The sequence below is a fragment of the Leiobunum rupestre genome, chromosome 11, assembly GCF_980474605.1.
Source record: "Leiobunum rupestre chromosome 11, qqLeiRupe1.1.hap1, whole genome shotgun sequence".
Classification (NCBI taxonomy): domain Eukaryota; kingdom Metazoa; phylum Arthropoda; class Arachnida; order Opiliones; family Sclerosomatidae; genus Leiobunum; species Leiobunum rupestre.
The window spans coordinates 25,876,816-25,894,401 of NC_143394.1; the positions used below are offsets into that span (position 1 = coordinate 25,876,816).

The window sequence follows — 17,586 nt, forward strand, 5'->3', positions numbered from 1 at the left end:
TTCTATTTTAACTTTATTTTTCCTTATATTTTCCTTTTGGGATAATTAGTTTAGTTTCCTGGGTGTTTCTTTAAAGTAATTTGGTTGCAAAGAGCATGTAATGTTTCACTTTGGACTGGTAAATTTACAATGCTTTTCTTGACCATATATGGTGATACTTGAATTCTTTTGGCTCTATTAACTGGCTTCATGTTACTTCCTCTTGGTCATTGAGATTTTGGAGATTAAGATCGCTCCTTGGATTTTGGGGATTAGATTTCTGTGAAAAATGGAAAAGCCAGCTCCTCACTCAACTAGCCATTAACGCAAAATAAATTATTTCAGTTGTTCAGAATTATTTTCTATTTATTTTATCTTTAAGAACGAGGATGTAATGGCCATGCTTTTTAATGTCCGTGGAATTTAAAGTACTATAATATATTTCGATTAATTTTATAAATTAGGGGTCAATACTTTTTTTAGGTATAAATAAACCGCCACTGGCTCTTCCGGAAAAAGATATTTCAAGCTTCTCATCTTGAGATCTTCGCAGCTTCATTACGGCATCATATAATGAATATGCTTCGGTAAGGCCACAATACTTTCCAAAATTGCCCCCGAGTCATTTTACTGAAACATTTAATATCTCCCATGCAACCTCCTCCAATGGTAAGTAATGATACTCATCAATCTTAAAAACCCCTTTTAAAAAAATTAAAAGACAATTTAACTTATGTACACTTTAAAAACCAACCTTTTGGTTAGTTGACGGTCCTTCTTGTATAGCTCACTCTCTTCGGTGTAGACCAAATCTTGTAAAAATAAACCTATTTTAGGTTTGTAATAAATGCCAAATATTTTCGTCCGAAAAGCCATTTTCAGTAGGCCTCGTCTTTGTAGTCATTGTGTCATTGTGTGGCTGTAAAAATACGGGGCTTTTTAAATGCATGGTGGTGGCTTATTTATCTCGTACAAATATATAAAAAGCGTATTCAACTAATCCCTATTTATTTCAAAATGGTAATTTTCTTTATTTTGTGTATTGAAAAAAAGACTTTCATTACCAAAGTAATTTTTACCCTCTTCCCCTTTTCACTCAGCTATAGTAGCATTAATTAATAAAATTCTTAATTGACACACTTATGGTAATTATGCCGTTTTTGTTTCTGACCAGTAGCTGAATAGTAAATTCCACAAATTTCTTCACCGCTTTTAGCCCCGTCGCAACGAAATTGTACCCTTATATAATTCTCAGATTTCAGGATATTGTCACTTAAGTCTCTCCTAAATTGAATTCGTATTATAAACCCCGTAGCAACTCCACTGCCTATTAAAAAAGTGGGATTGGCTGTTAACGGATAATAGAAAGCTTATACAGGGTGTTTGAAATTGATCAATACAAGCGTTTTTCGCAAAAACTATGTATTGTAGAAGTATGAAATTTTCAGGGAGTATTGGATGACTAGTAATCGTTTTAAATTTTAATTTTCACGGAAAGCGGGCCATTTTTCATGGTTTTGGAAAAAAATATTTTTTGCCGGTAAGTTGTAGACAAAACGTTTCAATGAGAAAGTGAAAGAGCAGACTCTATAAGGTTAAAATAAACCTGGTTTGGTTAAAATCCGCCAATTTTTCACTGAAATATGAGGTCATGAAAAAAAACAACGTCGTAGGAGGCAAAACCATTTTATTCCATTTATTTTAATCGAAAATTGGCTAAAATGTTTCTATGTTGGGATTAGCCACTTAGAATTTCCAAAAAAAATAACACATTTTAAAATGATGTCAGAGCTCTGTTCCCTCGTGGCCTCGGTAGTCCAATGGTAGTGGCGTTGGGACGTTAACGCAAAGGTTGTAGGTTCAATTACTGGTCTCAGTCACTCTGGTATAGAATCATGCGCAGAAGGTATTCCTTGGTTTTAAGAAACTTCTATAATTTTTAAATGAAATGAAAAATAAGCGTAGACCTAAAATCATCTGTTCTTTTTTACCTAAGCTTACTCTTAAAAAAAGTTGCCATAAAAAGCTGTACCATTACGATATAAAATAATTATTCGATATTATCAATTCAAGTTAAGTATGCCTCGCTATAACATGGAGCAGCGGACTCATATGCTTGATCTATTTCTCGATGTAGGTAATGCGAACGCCCGTACAGTAAGCCAGTTATTTAGAAATCGTTTTCCCAATTGTAGCCCAAGTCACACAACTGTTCTCAGGGTCATAAGGGACATAAAGAATATCGGTGACATAAATCCGAGGTTCCGTGGACAGGGTAGAAACCACTTTGACTGGGAAGACGTTGTCATTGCGTACTTCGTTGCATATACTAGATCGAGCGTTAAAGTGGTGAGCAATGACGTGGGTACGGCAAGTAGCTACGTCTGGAGTTTTCTATACAGCCACCACTATCATCGTTACCGAGTGACACTCCATCAAGCACTACAAAATGGAAACACGCAGTGCCTATAGGAATTCTGCAACTGGCTTAATATCATGGCTAACGAAAACCGGAATTTTCAGCGTCTTTGATGATTTCCGATGAGTGCACTTTCTCAAGAGATGGCCCATTCAACCACCAGAACAATCACATGTGGTGCAACGAGAATCATCTATGGGGATACCCTCATCACCATCAGAAGCAGTTTCGCGTCAATGTGTGGGCTGGTCTGGTAGGAAATAGACTTATTAGTCCATTTTTTTACCGGCTCGTCTTAATGGACAGAATAACTTGACCTTTCTTCAAAACGAGGTAGCGAAAGCATTGGATGATCTTCCCCTTCACGATTTCAGGCGTCTTTCGTTTCACCACGATGGCGCACCAGCTCACCAGCACCGTGATGTCATGGAGTACCTTAACAATGAATTCACAAATCGATGGATGGGAAAGAAGGGATCCGTTCGTTGGCCTCCTAGATCTCCGGACTTAACAGTTCTGGATTTTTTTTCTTGTGGGGCTTCATAAAAGACCACGTATACCGTACGCTTGTAGCCACTGTTAAAGACTTACGCGAGAGAATCGTAGAAGCATGTCGTCCTGTCACTCCAGAAATTATCCAAGACTCTTTTTGAAATATTTTTACCGTGCCTAGATGTGTATCGCAGCTGACGGTGGTATAATTGAAGTTTATTTGTAAACCTTATTTTGTTTTTGGAAATTCCAAGTGGGGAATTCCAACATAGAAACATTTTTGCCAATTTTAGATTGAAATAAATGGGAAAAAATCTATTGCCTCCCACGACCAACTTGTTTTTTAATGACCTCATATTTCAGTGAAAAAATAGGCGGATTTGAACCAAACCAAGTTTATTCAACATCTGTTCTTTCGTTTTGTCATTGAAACTTTCTGTCTGCAACCTATCAGTGAAAAGTAATTTTTTTCAAAACCATAAAAATTGCCCCGATTTTCATGAAAATTATATTATAAAACCATTTTTCGTCATCGCTTACCCCTGAAAATTTTGTACTTCTACATTACATAGCTTTTACGAAAAACGCTTGTATCGATCAATTTCAAACACCCTGTATAACCTAATTATTTCATTTTCCTATTTCAAAAGTAGAACAAATATGTTACTCACATTCTTCTTATCAATTAAATTAAAATAATACTTAATTAAAAGTTCGAGAAAAACGGTGCTTGTAGATTTTGGTCGCCTTCAAGTTGATTTTAGCCATATTCTCTGTGCTAAAAATTACGCAAACAATAACTCGTTCCTTCATGCATTCTGTGCGCGGTTTAATGGAGATAAATGGGATCAGGTCCTTATAAATGGAGTCACCTACCTAATTTTATTAAATAATATCTTCCAATTTTATAGTTAAGAAATTAAACTAATTCAAAATCATAGGGCACCTAGCTTAGGTAATAACAAAATATTATATCAGACCAGAAATATTTGTTCCTAAATGGTTTTGGGGTTAAATAAAATCTACTTAACTCTAAGATACTAAAATATTTCAACCTCTGGAAGTTTTATAACCAATTTCTTTAAAATTTAAGGTATAAAAGTTAAATATCATTCAGAATTATGAGTTATTTTGTTTTTCAATAACAGAATGATGTAACAGACCAGAAATATTCATTATTCTTTTATTAATTGATTTTTGGTTAAGAGAATGAACACATCCAAAGATAAATTACATGATATTGGTAATTTTATCAAACAAAATTTTTAGTTTACAATTAAATTATTTCAAAATAATGGTGCGATTAGCTTTCTCAATAACAGAATGATATATCAGACCATAAATATTATTTTCCTATAAATTATTTTGGGGCTTAAGAAAGCATGATTGATAATAATTTTTAGTCACAATTTAATTCAAGGAAAACTTGAAATTTCTTTTAAATGTTACACTTTTATGGATATTAGAAACTAACCATTTTATTAGATTGTATATTAATTTAGAATAATTTTAGAATATTTATCTTAAAATTTTGTCGTAACATTCAAGTTAGAGAGCTGCAGATACCAAGATTTCTTTTACTGTTTAGGTCCGTTTCCGAAACATCGAGTTAAAAATGCCTCCGATCCTCACTCCGATCCCTATTCGAATTTTTCACTTCTAAAACACCGTTCCGATTCCGACATATGCGAAAACCAATGAGGTGTTTGAACCTGATTCCGTTTTGTTATCTCGAATGAATTCCGTCTCCGCTCAATTCCATTTTTGCCCTATAATTTCGCTCGGTAGAATTCCGCGGAAACCGGAATTACTCGGAACAAGTATACAAGTAGCTTTATTATCCCTTTTCATAATGGACTAATCTACTTATTCGCTAATTTTATCATCTTTTATAACGGGTAAGACGCCTTAAATTTCACCCTATGGTAGAGGGTCTGGGTCCGATGGCCCGAAGACCAACCGATCGAATCGGGGTCCAACGGACCGAAGTCCATCCAATCGAAGGAAAGCACTAACCGACCGAAAATTAAAAAATTCCTTTTTTATGAGTTAACGGACCGAAATTTAAAAAGCTGAAAAATAACGTTACTATAATTGAAACCAGGTGGATTATGTTGGCATTATCTGTTAAAAATAAATATCAAAACAAGAACATGCAAAGCAGACCACCTTGAAAGGGCAAAAAATATACACCCCACAAGAAATTGAACGCGCGCGCGTTTTTGTTTTTCACTCGAAGGCCTTTCCTTTCGAATAGTAATTAAGAATAGTAATTTAATGCAATAATTTTGCTTTGGGCCCATTCGACCGAAATCAGATTCGTTGGAAAACGATTTAACATTGAGATCCAATCGATCGAAAATACCCCAATTGTGCGGTTTACAGCTCAATTTTGCACCTTTATATATTTTTTAGTACATCGAATTAAGGTTTTTTTTTTATAGATATATCGTATCCAACGGTGCCTACGCGTCGTCGGCGCGCGTATATAACCTAACCTTTGCGCGCTCCGTGCGCTTACCTAACCTAACCTAACCTAACCTAATCCGAACTAATCTAATCTAAAACGTTTTTCGTACATCAAGTGTGCAGGTAAATAATTTAAATATTAATTTATAGTAAACATTCGATTATCTAATATGTAAAGTAAGCATGAATAATTGTAAATATATATGAATGTGTGGGTGAAGTGAACTACATCAGACTATAGTATTTATATATATATATACGTGCACCGCCTAAGCATTACAGGGGTTTTTCATCATTTGTCCCGGCCGAGCCGTCGACCTGTATACAAAATTAGGAATTACTTCCTAAAAGACGTACACAAACAGATATTCACCCGTATATTTGTACCACCTACTCACGACTCACTCGTGAGTTCGTCAAAATTCACAACGATATAACGCATTACGCGTTCCAGTGAACTACAGCGGCCCCATTGAATTTTATATTCATTTTGATTGCGCCTGATAGACCTTGTCACGTAGGTGCCGAGGGTATTTTTTATTTTGTCAGCAAATGATTATTTAATTTTTTTATTTAATTTAAAAAATTTAAAATATTTGTGCATTTGCACGTGTTTCGTTGTATTTATTACCGTCGTGTGTTCGTCGACACCACAGTTTCGGTATCCTAATAATTTCCACGTGATATTCCGGTAGTTTATAAAATCAATTAAAGTTTTTGTTCATTTTCTAGGTGTTTTGTATTTTTGGGCCACAAACGCTTATTTCAAGTTTTAATTTAATTGAAAAGCTTGCACTTTTTTGGGATTTTTCACGTTTTTGGTTGTTGTTGATAATTTAAAATTAAATACTGGATGCGTAAGGCTTGGTACTGTACTCTAGGTCGCGTTATAGATGGCCCATCGCTTTTTTATTATGGGGTTGGGGAGGCGCCGCGCGCCCCGAGCGCTTGAGCGAAGTGAGTGCGCGTCGCCGTCAGGCACCAATACGGGGAAATTTAAAGTATGCTTCAAACCTGTTCTCATTTTTGTTACTTTTTAAGTTGATACGATTTCAATAATTACGATGCCACTAGGTACGATTACAGATGGCCCACCGTCAATGCTCAGAATGGGGCTGGTGCGCGCCTAAAAAGTGGTGTCGGTGGATACACGACGGAACAATTTTTAAGAAAAACATTACTTATCCCCTAAAATTACCACTTTTTTAAAATTAAGTTAACTAAAAAACTATCATTTGTGGCCCAAAAAAAATAACTTCGTAATCTACGCGTCAAGTGCTACATTCTCCGCCAAAAAAAAAACAAAAAACGCTAATCCCCTTAAATTACTACTTTTTTAAAATTAAGTTTTTAAAAAAATTATCATTTGGGGCCCAAAAAAATCTTTTCGTAATCTACGCGTCAAGTGCTACATTTTCCGCCAAAAAATAGATGAGGCCGCTGTAGTTCAATTTTGCCGAATGTGTAAATTTTTATGATCGAATTTTCTTACTTCCAAATAAGTAGTTAAAAATTCAGGAATTAAAAATAAAGATCGAAGGTAATAAAAAAAATAATATAAAGCTGACCATTTTAAGGATATCATGCATATTTTCCTTGGTAAATAATTACCCATCTTTTAAAAATGTTCCCACCAGAATAATTATAACTATATATTTGGCCATATACAACGATCTGTAATATCAACTGTATATAGACCTTTAAAATTCCATTCACGGAGGTTTTGAGTTGCAAACGAACGAATGGCTTCTAGCCATACCGGCAATTGAATTTCAATAAACCTGATAAAATGCGAGCTATCTTAAAATACGAAAAAAGAGTAGCTCAGAAGATAATCGATAATGGAATAATTTTTATTTTAAATATAGTTATTATTAGAATAAAATTAGGGTTTAAATAGTTTAAGGAAAGTTGTGTAGCTTATTTCGTGGAACCTCAATCAATTTGTTTACATAATATCAGAGTATTAAGAGTAACAATTCAGCCACCTATTTTTAAATGTTGCGAGTCGAGTTGATGACAATATAGTTCTACGTATAAGAGCTCCATATAAAATTGTCACTTGAGTTTTAATTTTAAAGAACTTCTATTGAAACAGCAAAAAACTATTACTAAAAATTAAAAAAAATATGTAAATAAGGCGAATCAAAAGATACTCAGACTTGTGGTTGCGACCGACTTGTTTGGTTTCTCTGTCGTTCTATTGTGAGTAAAATTTAAAGGTTACTGATAAAACGTAGAGCGTAATATTCGTTCTATACTATTTAAATTCATCTTAATTTTTAATGCTGAGATCAGTTTTGCACGATTAGCCCAGTAACTTTAGGATTTACTTCAGAGAAATGGCTATCGGGTTGAATATTTGTATGCACCTTTATTTAGTCATTAAGGTCTCAAAAGTCCTCACCATTTGCTTTTACCCGAAAATTGTTTTTGGCGGAAAATATTGGCTCAAGTATGGATTTTCTTTAATATCTACATTCTTATTGAATTTAGAGGTATGATACCTATTATACAGTTAGAGGTCTCTATCGATTCCCTACAAAAAGGAATATTAAAAATAATCATACGAGAAATTCTTATTGCACAATCTCAGGTTTAATGTTATACCTGAAACGCGCATCATAGAAATTAGACCTTCAAATTCAATACGATGATCAATATTATTGTCACACTTTTCGGACGCTACTTCCCACCAAAAAGTGTTCCTACAAAATAATGATGCATTATTAAATACGTGGGGATGTAATTTTTCCGGAGCTTGGGCCAATGTTTCGACTAACGTTAGTGGACTACATAGGTAGCGACATCGTAAATTGTTTATTTTTAATTAAATTTAAGCACAAATAGATTTGCAAGAGATGAATTCCTGAAACATTTTATTCGATATTTATGTCGGGTATTGAGTTCATTTCAGTTTTGGGGCAGTTCAGTCTTGGTATACTTGGAAAAAGTCATATACCAGATTTCTATTGATTCAAAGAACTCAACGCGGTAACACTCAATATTTTCCTACTCACAGAGGTAGTGTATTTAAAATAAATAAATTTTCATCCAATACTTTATAAAATATTTTTTAAATATCTACTATTTATTTCCATTATGTACAAGGTTACAACAATTAGAAATGATTTAGTAGATGTTTATAATAGTGCGTACCATTTTAGTGTTGGTTGCCAGTTAGCTTTAAACGGTTGTCTATCATTTCCTTGCTTGCGGATTTAAGATCGTAAGCAAGTCCAAGGTAAGACATGAGATTTATAAATACGGTTGTGCCGTTCATTTTCATTCCCCATTCGCTAGTCGAATAATCCCACGGAAAAGCGTGGTGGTAATTATGGAAACCTTCACCGAATGTGAAGAAAGACACAAACTTATTCTCTCTAGGGCTGATGGTCTGGTCGTAGGGACGGTCTCCCCAGATATGAGCCAAGCTATTGACGGACCACGTGGCGTGAAGAATAACCACGTACCGGAGAACAAACGTTAATAGAAATGAACCTAGAAGCGCTTCGTTCCAGAAATATACAGGTATGGTCATTGGAACTACCAACCCAAACAAGAAACTCAAGGGAATATAGTACCTGAAATGAATTAAAAAAAGTATGTTGTTCATGGAAATAATAAGAACTAACCACATTCTTAAATGGCAACAAAAGTGGAGTGGTAAAAACTCTATGGCAGAATCTGACACTGAGTATGACTATGAAGTTTACTTTGGACGTACACTTTTATTGAAATAAATCCAGCCACAGTTCTAGCTTATCCCTTGCCACGTAGTTTGCCTCTGGTCACTTAAGTTACCCTTTAAGTGAACCTATAACTTCGCGAATACATAAAGAAAGGTCAACTGAGCCTTATTATGGAAAAACGTTACGAATATTTAAATTTAGTATTGCCGAAATGGCTTTTGTGTTAGATTGCAAATATTGTTAGTCTTATTTTCTAATATTTTCGACTATTAAAAATTGCCCCGAAGCATTATTTTGAAAATCAAAATCAAATTTGTAAAAACCATAAAAACAAAGTTCTATTTTTCAAATCATTTGCTTACTTTCTTTGAAACATGACTATCGAATCATTTTCCAGGTCACTCATGTCAACCGCCTTTCCTTTGCTGAGGACGTCGGGGTGTTTGTTAACGAAGAGCCAGCCCATATGGGAAAAGAAGAACCCACGTTTGGAGTTATGTGGATCTGCGTCAGTGTCAGTAAACTTATGATGAACTCTATGATCACGCGACCAATTCCATATGTCAGTCTAAGAAAAAAGGATGTTTTAAATTTAAATTTAAGTTTAAATTTGCAAAAAACTAGAATTATTATTTCTAAAAAACAGTATTTGTAACTCCAACATCGCTGATTTAACTCATTGTCTCAAATTTCTTGTACTTTTAACCAAAACGAGACAAAAGATTACATTTACTAAAAGTAACATATCATCTCCTTTGACGAGATTCCAAATGACTTTTAACTAATTCAGTGAAATACCAAGATATTTTAAAGTGATATGTCAACATGTATATAATATATGACAAGTTCCGAGTTTTTATGAATGTTTAAATATTGGACTATTGAAGTGATTATGAATTTTTAAATAATATACTATTGTTGTGTATATATTTGATGCATATGTAACATAATTACTCATAAGTATGCCACTGTACCTTTATTCATTCAAAAATCTTCACTAACGGTTTGTTTCACCATGAACCAGTAAAAAGGTGGACTACGTTAGATTTTAACCTTATTATTAATCATAGTAATTTTGGGAGTCGCACTATTGCCTACTAAGCCAATGGAAAACCTCTAAATTGAGTAGGAATTTTTGTGTCGGAATTTTAGTCAGTCCAATGTAGCTTTATTGAAATTCATAAACTCGCTCGATGAAGTTAAATGGGAAGTTTAGAAAAAGAAAAGGTTGGGGAAAATGACCAATAGGGTTCAGTGATCGCTTTCCGAAAATTGAACAAGTCGTCGAAGTGGGATATTCCACCAGCGTTATTAATCCCATACCAACCTAGAAGAGTTAGGCCTAGGCTTAAAAGAATCTGCAAAGACTCCAACGAGTCCAACCTTGTACATGTCCCAGAAAAGGTCAACATTAATTTCAATTATTTTCTTCCAAAACCCTGCTTCTTTTATTTGACAATGCGAATTTATTTTAGAACCTGAATCTCCGAAAACTTCATTAATTTGCATATAAATTGCATTAACAGCTCTTGAGAGTATAATGTAGTTCATTTTAACTCCTAAGCCTTGGTTGTTCAAACCGGCTTGTTTACTAAAATAACGGCCGTCCGTTTATCAGACGTAGAGCTAGTTGCGCGACGGCATTATCGGAATTTGAGATTCTATGACGTTAAATATGACATAAAATAATACGTAGGGTACGGATGACGCAATATCTGTGAAACCTAGATGCAACAAACACAAGGAGAACGCAGCTAGCCTTTAAACACGCTAACGAAGGGTTGTGTACGAATTTCATTGGACGAGCGTCACGAGCCTTTACGCTGAACGTTTTACGGGCGGGGGAAGACAATTTCCAAATTTTCCCCTTCTTACGGCAGCAGGCGCTAAAGCGTTTAGCCAATGAAAAAGGTACACAAGAAAATCCACGACTTTTGAGGGGTTGCGTTCTCCCGAGGGGCTGATTACTCCGAGTAATCGGTGTACGGAGCCGTACCTTTGACTGCACAAATGGGATTATGCGTAATCTTTGAAATCCATGCCTTTGGTAGTGCTAATCTAAGCGTAATCCGGTGTACAGACTTTCTAAGAGTGGTTAGCCCCTCGCGTTCTCCTTGCGTGGGGTGTTGTGTTTGTTGCTCCTAGGTGAAACAAACCGTTAGTGAAGATATAGAGCTAGTGGCATATTTATGAGCGATTATGTTACACATGCTTGAAGGTATATCTGTACTGTTGATATGCACATTTATCACGTCATTTCATTGGTTTTATTTCATTCATTTCATTCGTTTAATTTCCTTAACTTCATTCATTCAATTAATTTAATTAATTTCATTCATTGAGTGTATTCAAGTTTCACCCTCTCTGAAATATTACAACGGCTGACGAATTTCTGGAAAGCAGCTTTTTATCATTCTACTTGAGGCCCCTAAGCGAAGAGTGAATTTGGTTCACGTTTTGCACGCCATTAGAGACCAACCACCAAATACTACAATCTTACTCTTTGCACCCCCCACTTTAAATTGGCAAAATAGGGTCCCTAAGAACGGGCCTACCAATTAAAAAAAATAAATGGAAATTAAACTTCTACGCGTTGTATATTATTATTATTGAGCTAGAATAGTGGTTGTTTACCTGTATAGCTGTGAGATTGCAAATGACCAGAAATATCCTTAGCGGCAGACGAGCTTTGTAAGTTCTGTGACACCATAATCTATGGGCACCTGCGGTAACTCCCAGAGCGGACATGTAGCCAAAACCCAATACTAGAAATGTTAAATATTTGGTTTATTATTGAACAAACGTGTTTCCTGGCCCGCAATCAACGTCTTTTAACTTCTTTATAACAATATCCGGGTTAATAATCTTATGTACAGGTCGGTCTGTCGACAATTAATATCTGGGTTGCTTGAATCGATTTATAGTAAAATAAAACTCTTTGAAAATGTGACATATCACAAAGTTTTAACTTTAAACATCCTAAAGAAATATATATAATCACGTACCTCATTGTGTCACAACAATAGGTGGTAATTTTCGCCTAACCCAAAAGCTATCCGAAGCTAAAACACTACCACCTCCTTTCATTCATCCCCAGCAAAAGTGTGGTTCGAAATTTTGTTTAAACGTTACAATATGAAATTAAAAGCTACGAGTTCAAATGTTAAGAATTTTGGGCGATTTTCTTATTCATCTCGTAATTTAATCTTTAATAGATATAAAGAACACGAATATGTAAGAATAAAATAAAGTTCGGGTATCGCTTTGTGGCTACAACCTTGGTTTTTTCCGTTTAAGACTAGCTTTCTGGATTTACATGGTATTGCTCGTATGCTTTTCTATTGGTTTTGTTAGTACTATACCCAAGTCAAATTTCGGGAACGTAAACTTGTGCATTCAAATAGTTCCTTGAATTTTTTAAAATCACAATGATTCTTCATATGTATTATTTTCCTCCCTCATCACGAACACCTTGGTGGGCTCAGAAACATTTTCAAGACCACCACTGACTAAATTTTATCTTAAACCTCGTTCACACGTACACTTGGAAACGTTGCAAGCGTTCTGGCAACGTCTGGTTCATAGCGTGTGAACTGTCACTTTGCGCGTTCAAGAGTTGTTTCGGCTGAAGTGTTTCGCCGACCAGTTTGGCTTCTTTAAGAAAACCAACAATCGCGCATTTATTTATTTATAAATATTTTAGTCTAGAAGTAACAATCTTAAAATGTTTTTTATCTTAAAATAATAAACCTGATTTCTTTTGGGTACATCCATCTCTAATTACGATGCTTAAATTCGGAACTCAGACTCACGTGCAGACGTACTCGTAACTGTCGGACTATATTTTTATCAAAAAGCACTTGAACTTGAACGTTTGAGCAAAGCTTTTTTGAAACGCTACGAACCGCTGCGAGACCGAAACGACTCCAAATGAATTCGAGGTTACGTGTGAATGTGGCTTAAGCGCTCTTACAGAGAGTAAGTGCATTTTTTTCAATGTAAAGTATCTACTAACGTAGTATTTATAGACCTTGTTAGAGATATTGAATAACTACTCAAATTTCAGACTATTTCTCAGGTCTAACTGCCAATGCATGAGCATATAGTATAGCTTTGTTAATAAGCGGAAAGCGACTAAAATGCAAGAGCTCTTACGGCCATTTAATTAAAACCATTTACATTTTGGACTTCATACTATAAGCACATAGCCTAAGAATATAAGAGAAGCAGTTACTGATCTTCCGACATTACACGTTATTTCTTATGTTTCAGGTTATATTGTTCAGTCATCAAGGCACTCAGTTTCTGACTCTATATCTACTATACGTAAAATCTGTCCACACATATTATCAGAAAAGTTGCATTTCCCCCAATAACATAATAAAAATTTAAATTCAAAGGAAATTGAGTGAATAAGTAGAAAAAATGTAATTATATTCCTGACCCTGAATAAAACTAACTGACGATTAGGAAGTATAACCTTCGCAGTGCTCGGATTAGGCAGGCTACTTATAATTGTGTTTGAAATGAAGATAACACGTGTTAGTGTCAACGACACTAAATGTTATAAGCTACTGTTGAAAACATGAAATAGTACTCGTTAGTGTTGGGACACGGGACGGCACGTGTTCTTTTCAGAAAAACACCTGATGACACGGAAACTCTGGTAAACGTCTGATGTTATTTCTACTACTATTGTGTCCTCAAAAGTTCAAGAACCGGCAGAATACATACCATTAGGCGTTCCCAAAGGTAAAAGGAGTATCCCGAGTTCTCAATGATATCACGAACCAAACGGTATCATGTACCAGACCCTGTACAAATATCTTCTGGTGTTTCAAAACAGAACAAGTATCCAAAGTACATAACGGTATAAGTTACTCGACGGTATCATGTACCAGATCATGTATTAGTAAGAAAATTCCGCTCGAACGTGTCACAATCAGCATCTCCAACATTAATAAACACTAATTTTCATCTTAAAGAAAACAATCACTACTCCGCGTCTTAGGTAACATGTTTTGTCATCAACACTAATTAGTACCATTTATTCCAGAGTAAGTACAAACCGGACCCCTCCAAATCAATCCGCCAGTTACAACAATATATTTTGTTATTCCGTCAAGTTTTTTTAGCCAAAAGATTCTTATTAATCCAATTAAAAATTAAATTGGAGAAATAATTTTTAATTTTCCAATAGATGTCAACTGTCTGATTCTCAATTTTAAGCTACGTACGAATATTTTTAAACTTAAAAACCATGAATTTAGCGTGCTCAGAAGTTATTGCTATTTAAGTTTAGACCTTTTTTAATAACGGCATTGACACTTACCAAATACCCATGTTTCATATTTCAAATATAGCAAGAAAAATAAACCATAAATTGCTAAAAGGTGAAGAAATAGTAGAAGGAAAATGTTTGTCCATTGGAAGCGTATTACTTTCTCCTTCTCAGGTTCAATTCTTTGGTGTTTCCCATTTTGTAGCTTATTGTAAGCTGTCATGTTCTTGTAATATTAATTTATAAAACTAGGTCTTCAAGTTTCTGTTGGAATAAAAAATGTGTTTTTATGAGTAACGGATTATAAAATAAATTTATCACGTAAAATGGTAACTGTCGAAATGAAGTTTTTCAAACTCAAATCAAATTTAACGTATCATTTTTCTTAGATTTACTCTTGAACCATTAAATTATTACAAAACAATTTTTATAAGAATAAAGTAAAACAATGGTAATAGGACTGTTAATAAGAAAAAAAAACGTAGTACTTTGATAGAATATGCCTTCGAGGTAATTACAAAAATAAAGAGTCTTAATTTTGTAACCGCTTCGAAGGCATATTACCATTGCTTTACTTTATTCATAATTCAATGATCGTTAGTGGCTTTTTCTCGTTTAAATTTATTTTAAGGTTAAATCTGATAATTATACAAATAAATATAAATGAACGATACATTTATTCTTAAATTGACTTTGATTGATTAGTTACCGCAGTATAGTTACGATAAAATAAGGCATGCCCTTTTGGGGTTTAATGTGAAATTTGTTGATTACTAATTTTTTTAATAAGTTAAATATATTTAAATAGTTAAATTTGATATAAATATAGTTTAAGAAAAATTACAATATCTAAAATCAATTCAGAAAGATCGCCAAAAACAAACAATAGGTAAATTTTAAACTTTGTCTCTATAAAAACAAAAACCTTTTGCTCATATTATTTTATTAATGTTATAGCATACAATATAATAAATTACAATAATTTAACTGAATATCGCATGTGACCCATTCTAGCTAAGCGTATTTAGGACGGGCGAGTTCATTAGTTCTTAACAAAAAAAAAAGAAATTTCTTGTGAGTTACCGTGATTGATAGGATAAACATATTACTATTCTCCACCTCACTCCCCCCTTTTCGGCTTTCCGTTGCTATGCAACGCGTTTTGAAATTTTTAATGTTTAGGCTTAGTTTCTCTTTTCGATATAACAGTCGCCAGCCAGATTTCCCGCACGGTACTGATGAGTTCCAAATAGAACGAAACCGGTCTACCTTTGGAATTTCTGGCTATTTTATTTAATTTTTATGTAGTTTATTACTCGAAGATCTATTTGATCCGAGATTCGCTCGAAGACCTATCGGTACGAGTTATTAGTAAGTTTTTTAATTTCTTCAAATTTGTTTAGGATTTAGATATATTATCCCTTTTAATTATGGACTAATCTACTTTTTCGCGTATTTTATCATAGGATAAACATATAATAATTTAAATCAAGAGGGTAAAATAAAAGTTTTATATTAGGTTTTTAATAATATTATAACATTCTGGTGACTTAAAAATAAGATAAATTTTTTTTATAAAAATCTTTAAATGGCTTTATATTGTATTCAAATTATTGTACATCTTAGGCCCTAGGAATTCTGCAGTCCTTTGAGAAGCTGCTTTTTTATAAAGTGGAATTTTTACAATATATTGGGACTTTTATCTTGTTAAAATACTATTTGTATTATTTAGGTCTTGATTGCGATTTATACCTTTCGTTTTAAAATAATTCAATAATATATTTTTATAAAATAATTTATTTATTTTTAAATAATTTATATTTAAAAAACTAAAAGCGTCTCATTATTTATCACTGTTTTCATTTGCTTCCACTTTCCTTGTGAGCCTGCCGCGAATTATTTAACCACAAAAATTAAATGTTAATTGTTTATTTTTGCCGATAATTGTAAGGTGTATGAAATACCTGATTCCATCTCCAATAATAAATGTATAAATTAGATTTGTTCAAGCTGTCACGAATGGCCAACTGATAATTTAAAAATGATTGGTCTTTTAGGCTTCTCTATATTATCTTTGAAATTAAAAACTGAACTGACAATTCTTTAATATTAAATTGGGTAATTATATTTCCCAGAAAATTTATGTTATTACGACTTACTTTGTCTGCCTTTAAGCAATGATGATCTTTAGTGACTTGATACGCATTTTAAGAAATATGTCAAATAGAGACCACGTTTGCCATTCTATCACCTCTTATAGCTTGTTTTAAACTAAACAGAAAATAAAAGTCAACTCCTAAATTATATTAAAATAAAAATCAAATTGCTAAACAGGATAGGGTAAAGGTAGAAATGAAACGAAAGGCTTTCTGAATCTAGATACGTTAATAATTAACATTTTTTTAATTTAGGTTCACATCGTATAACCTTGGTCTGAAAGTATCCGAAAGGTTTTCCTTATACAATTTTCTGTTATTTGCCGGATTTCACCTTAAGGCATTAACAAACAATTTTCTCACATCGAGATAACGAACTTGGCCACCTAATTATATTGAGTGAAAATTCTAGTGGCCTATAGTTAACAAGATATGGAGATAAATTTAGAAAATATAGAAGCACGTAATTTCTTCCACCAGATATATCAACGCCTAGGATAACTAACCGAAACTCCCGATTACACAAGCACTATCATTATCCAAACACGTTCAGTGTTATACTTATGTTTCTTAAGTTACTTATGACACTGTATTTCTTATATTTATTAACAAAAATAGGGCAATTCAAAAATCAAGGGAAAGTTTTCAAAGACACAGTAGTTAAAAAATAGTTTTAAAATACCACTATTGTACAATAATCTAGTGTATTTCCGTTTTATGGAGGAAAGGTAAAAGGTTCGGGAAATAATACGCAATTTTGTTAAAAATCCGCTTTTTTCGATGAAAAATTTTTACTCCTCGCTTTAGCTACTTTTTCAACTGTAAAATTTTCGCTCATCTCTTTTTGCTATTTTTGAGCGGTTTTGTTTTCGCTCTTTATTTTGAGCAGATAAATTTTCGCTCCTCTCATATCCGTTTTGTGCTCTTTTAAAAAAAAATTTTACCCGTCAATTTCGCTCAAAACGAGAAGAGCGCGCCCATCAGGGTTTTCAGGCACCATTCTGAAGCTGGGGGTTAGAAAACTAATTAAATGCAGGTTCAAAGTTCGTGGAAAATTTCATTTCTTAAGTTTAAAGTGATGACTGAAATATATCGCGA

At 33.7% G+C, this 17,586-nt stretch overlaps 1 protein-coding gene across 1 annotated transcript; it reads right to left on the minus strand.

Moving 5' to 3' along the window:
- Nucleotides 1-8,470: 8,470 nt before the first annotated feature.
- LOC149922057 (acyl-CoA desaturase-like) lies at nt 8,471-15,106 on the minus strand. The gene is made up of 5 exons (XM_090163007.1): nt 15,007-15,106; nt 14,384-14,596; nt 11,686-11,816; nt 9,414-9,619; nt 8,471-8,943 (listed from the first exon to the last, which is right to left on the minus strand). The coding sequence occupies exons 2-5, from the start codon at nt 14,553-14,555 to the stop codon at nt 8,523-8,525; spliced, it is 930 nt and encodes a 309-aa protein (XP_090019133.1). The 5' UTR covers nt 14,556-14,596; nt 15,007-15,106; the 3' UTR covers nt 8,471-8,522.
- Between the last annotated feature and the right edge of the window lie 2,480 nt (nt 15,107-17,586).

Bases quoted from the DNA above. Each gene is read 5' to 3' on its own strand.
- LOC149922057 (XM_090163007.1), bottom strand. From the start codon at position 14,555: ATGACAGCTTACAATAAGCTACAAAATGGGAAACACCAAAGAATTGAA. The intron at 11,817-14,383 runs GTAAGTGTCAAT...TAACATTTCTAG, and splicing joins ATATGAAACATGGGTATTTG to TATTGGGTTTTGGCTACATG. The intron at 8,944-9,413 runs GTAAGCAAATGA...AATTCATTTCAG, and splicing joins ATAGTCATGTTTCAAAGAAA to GTACTATATTCCCTTGAGTT.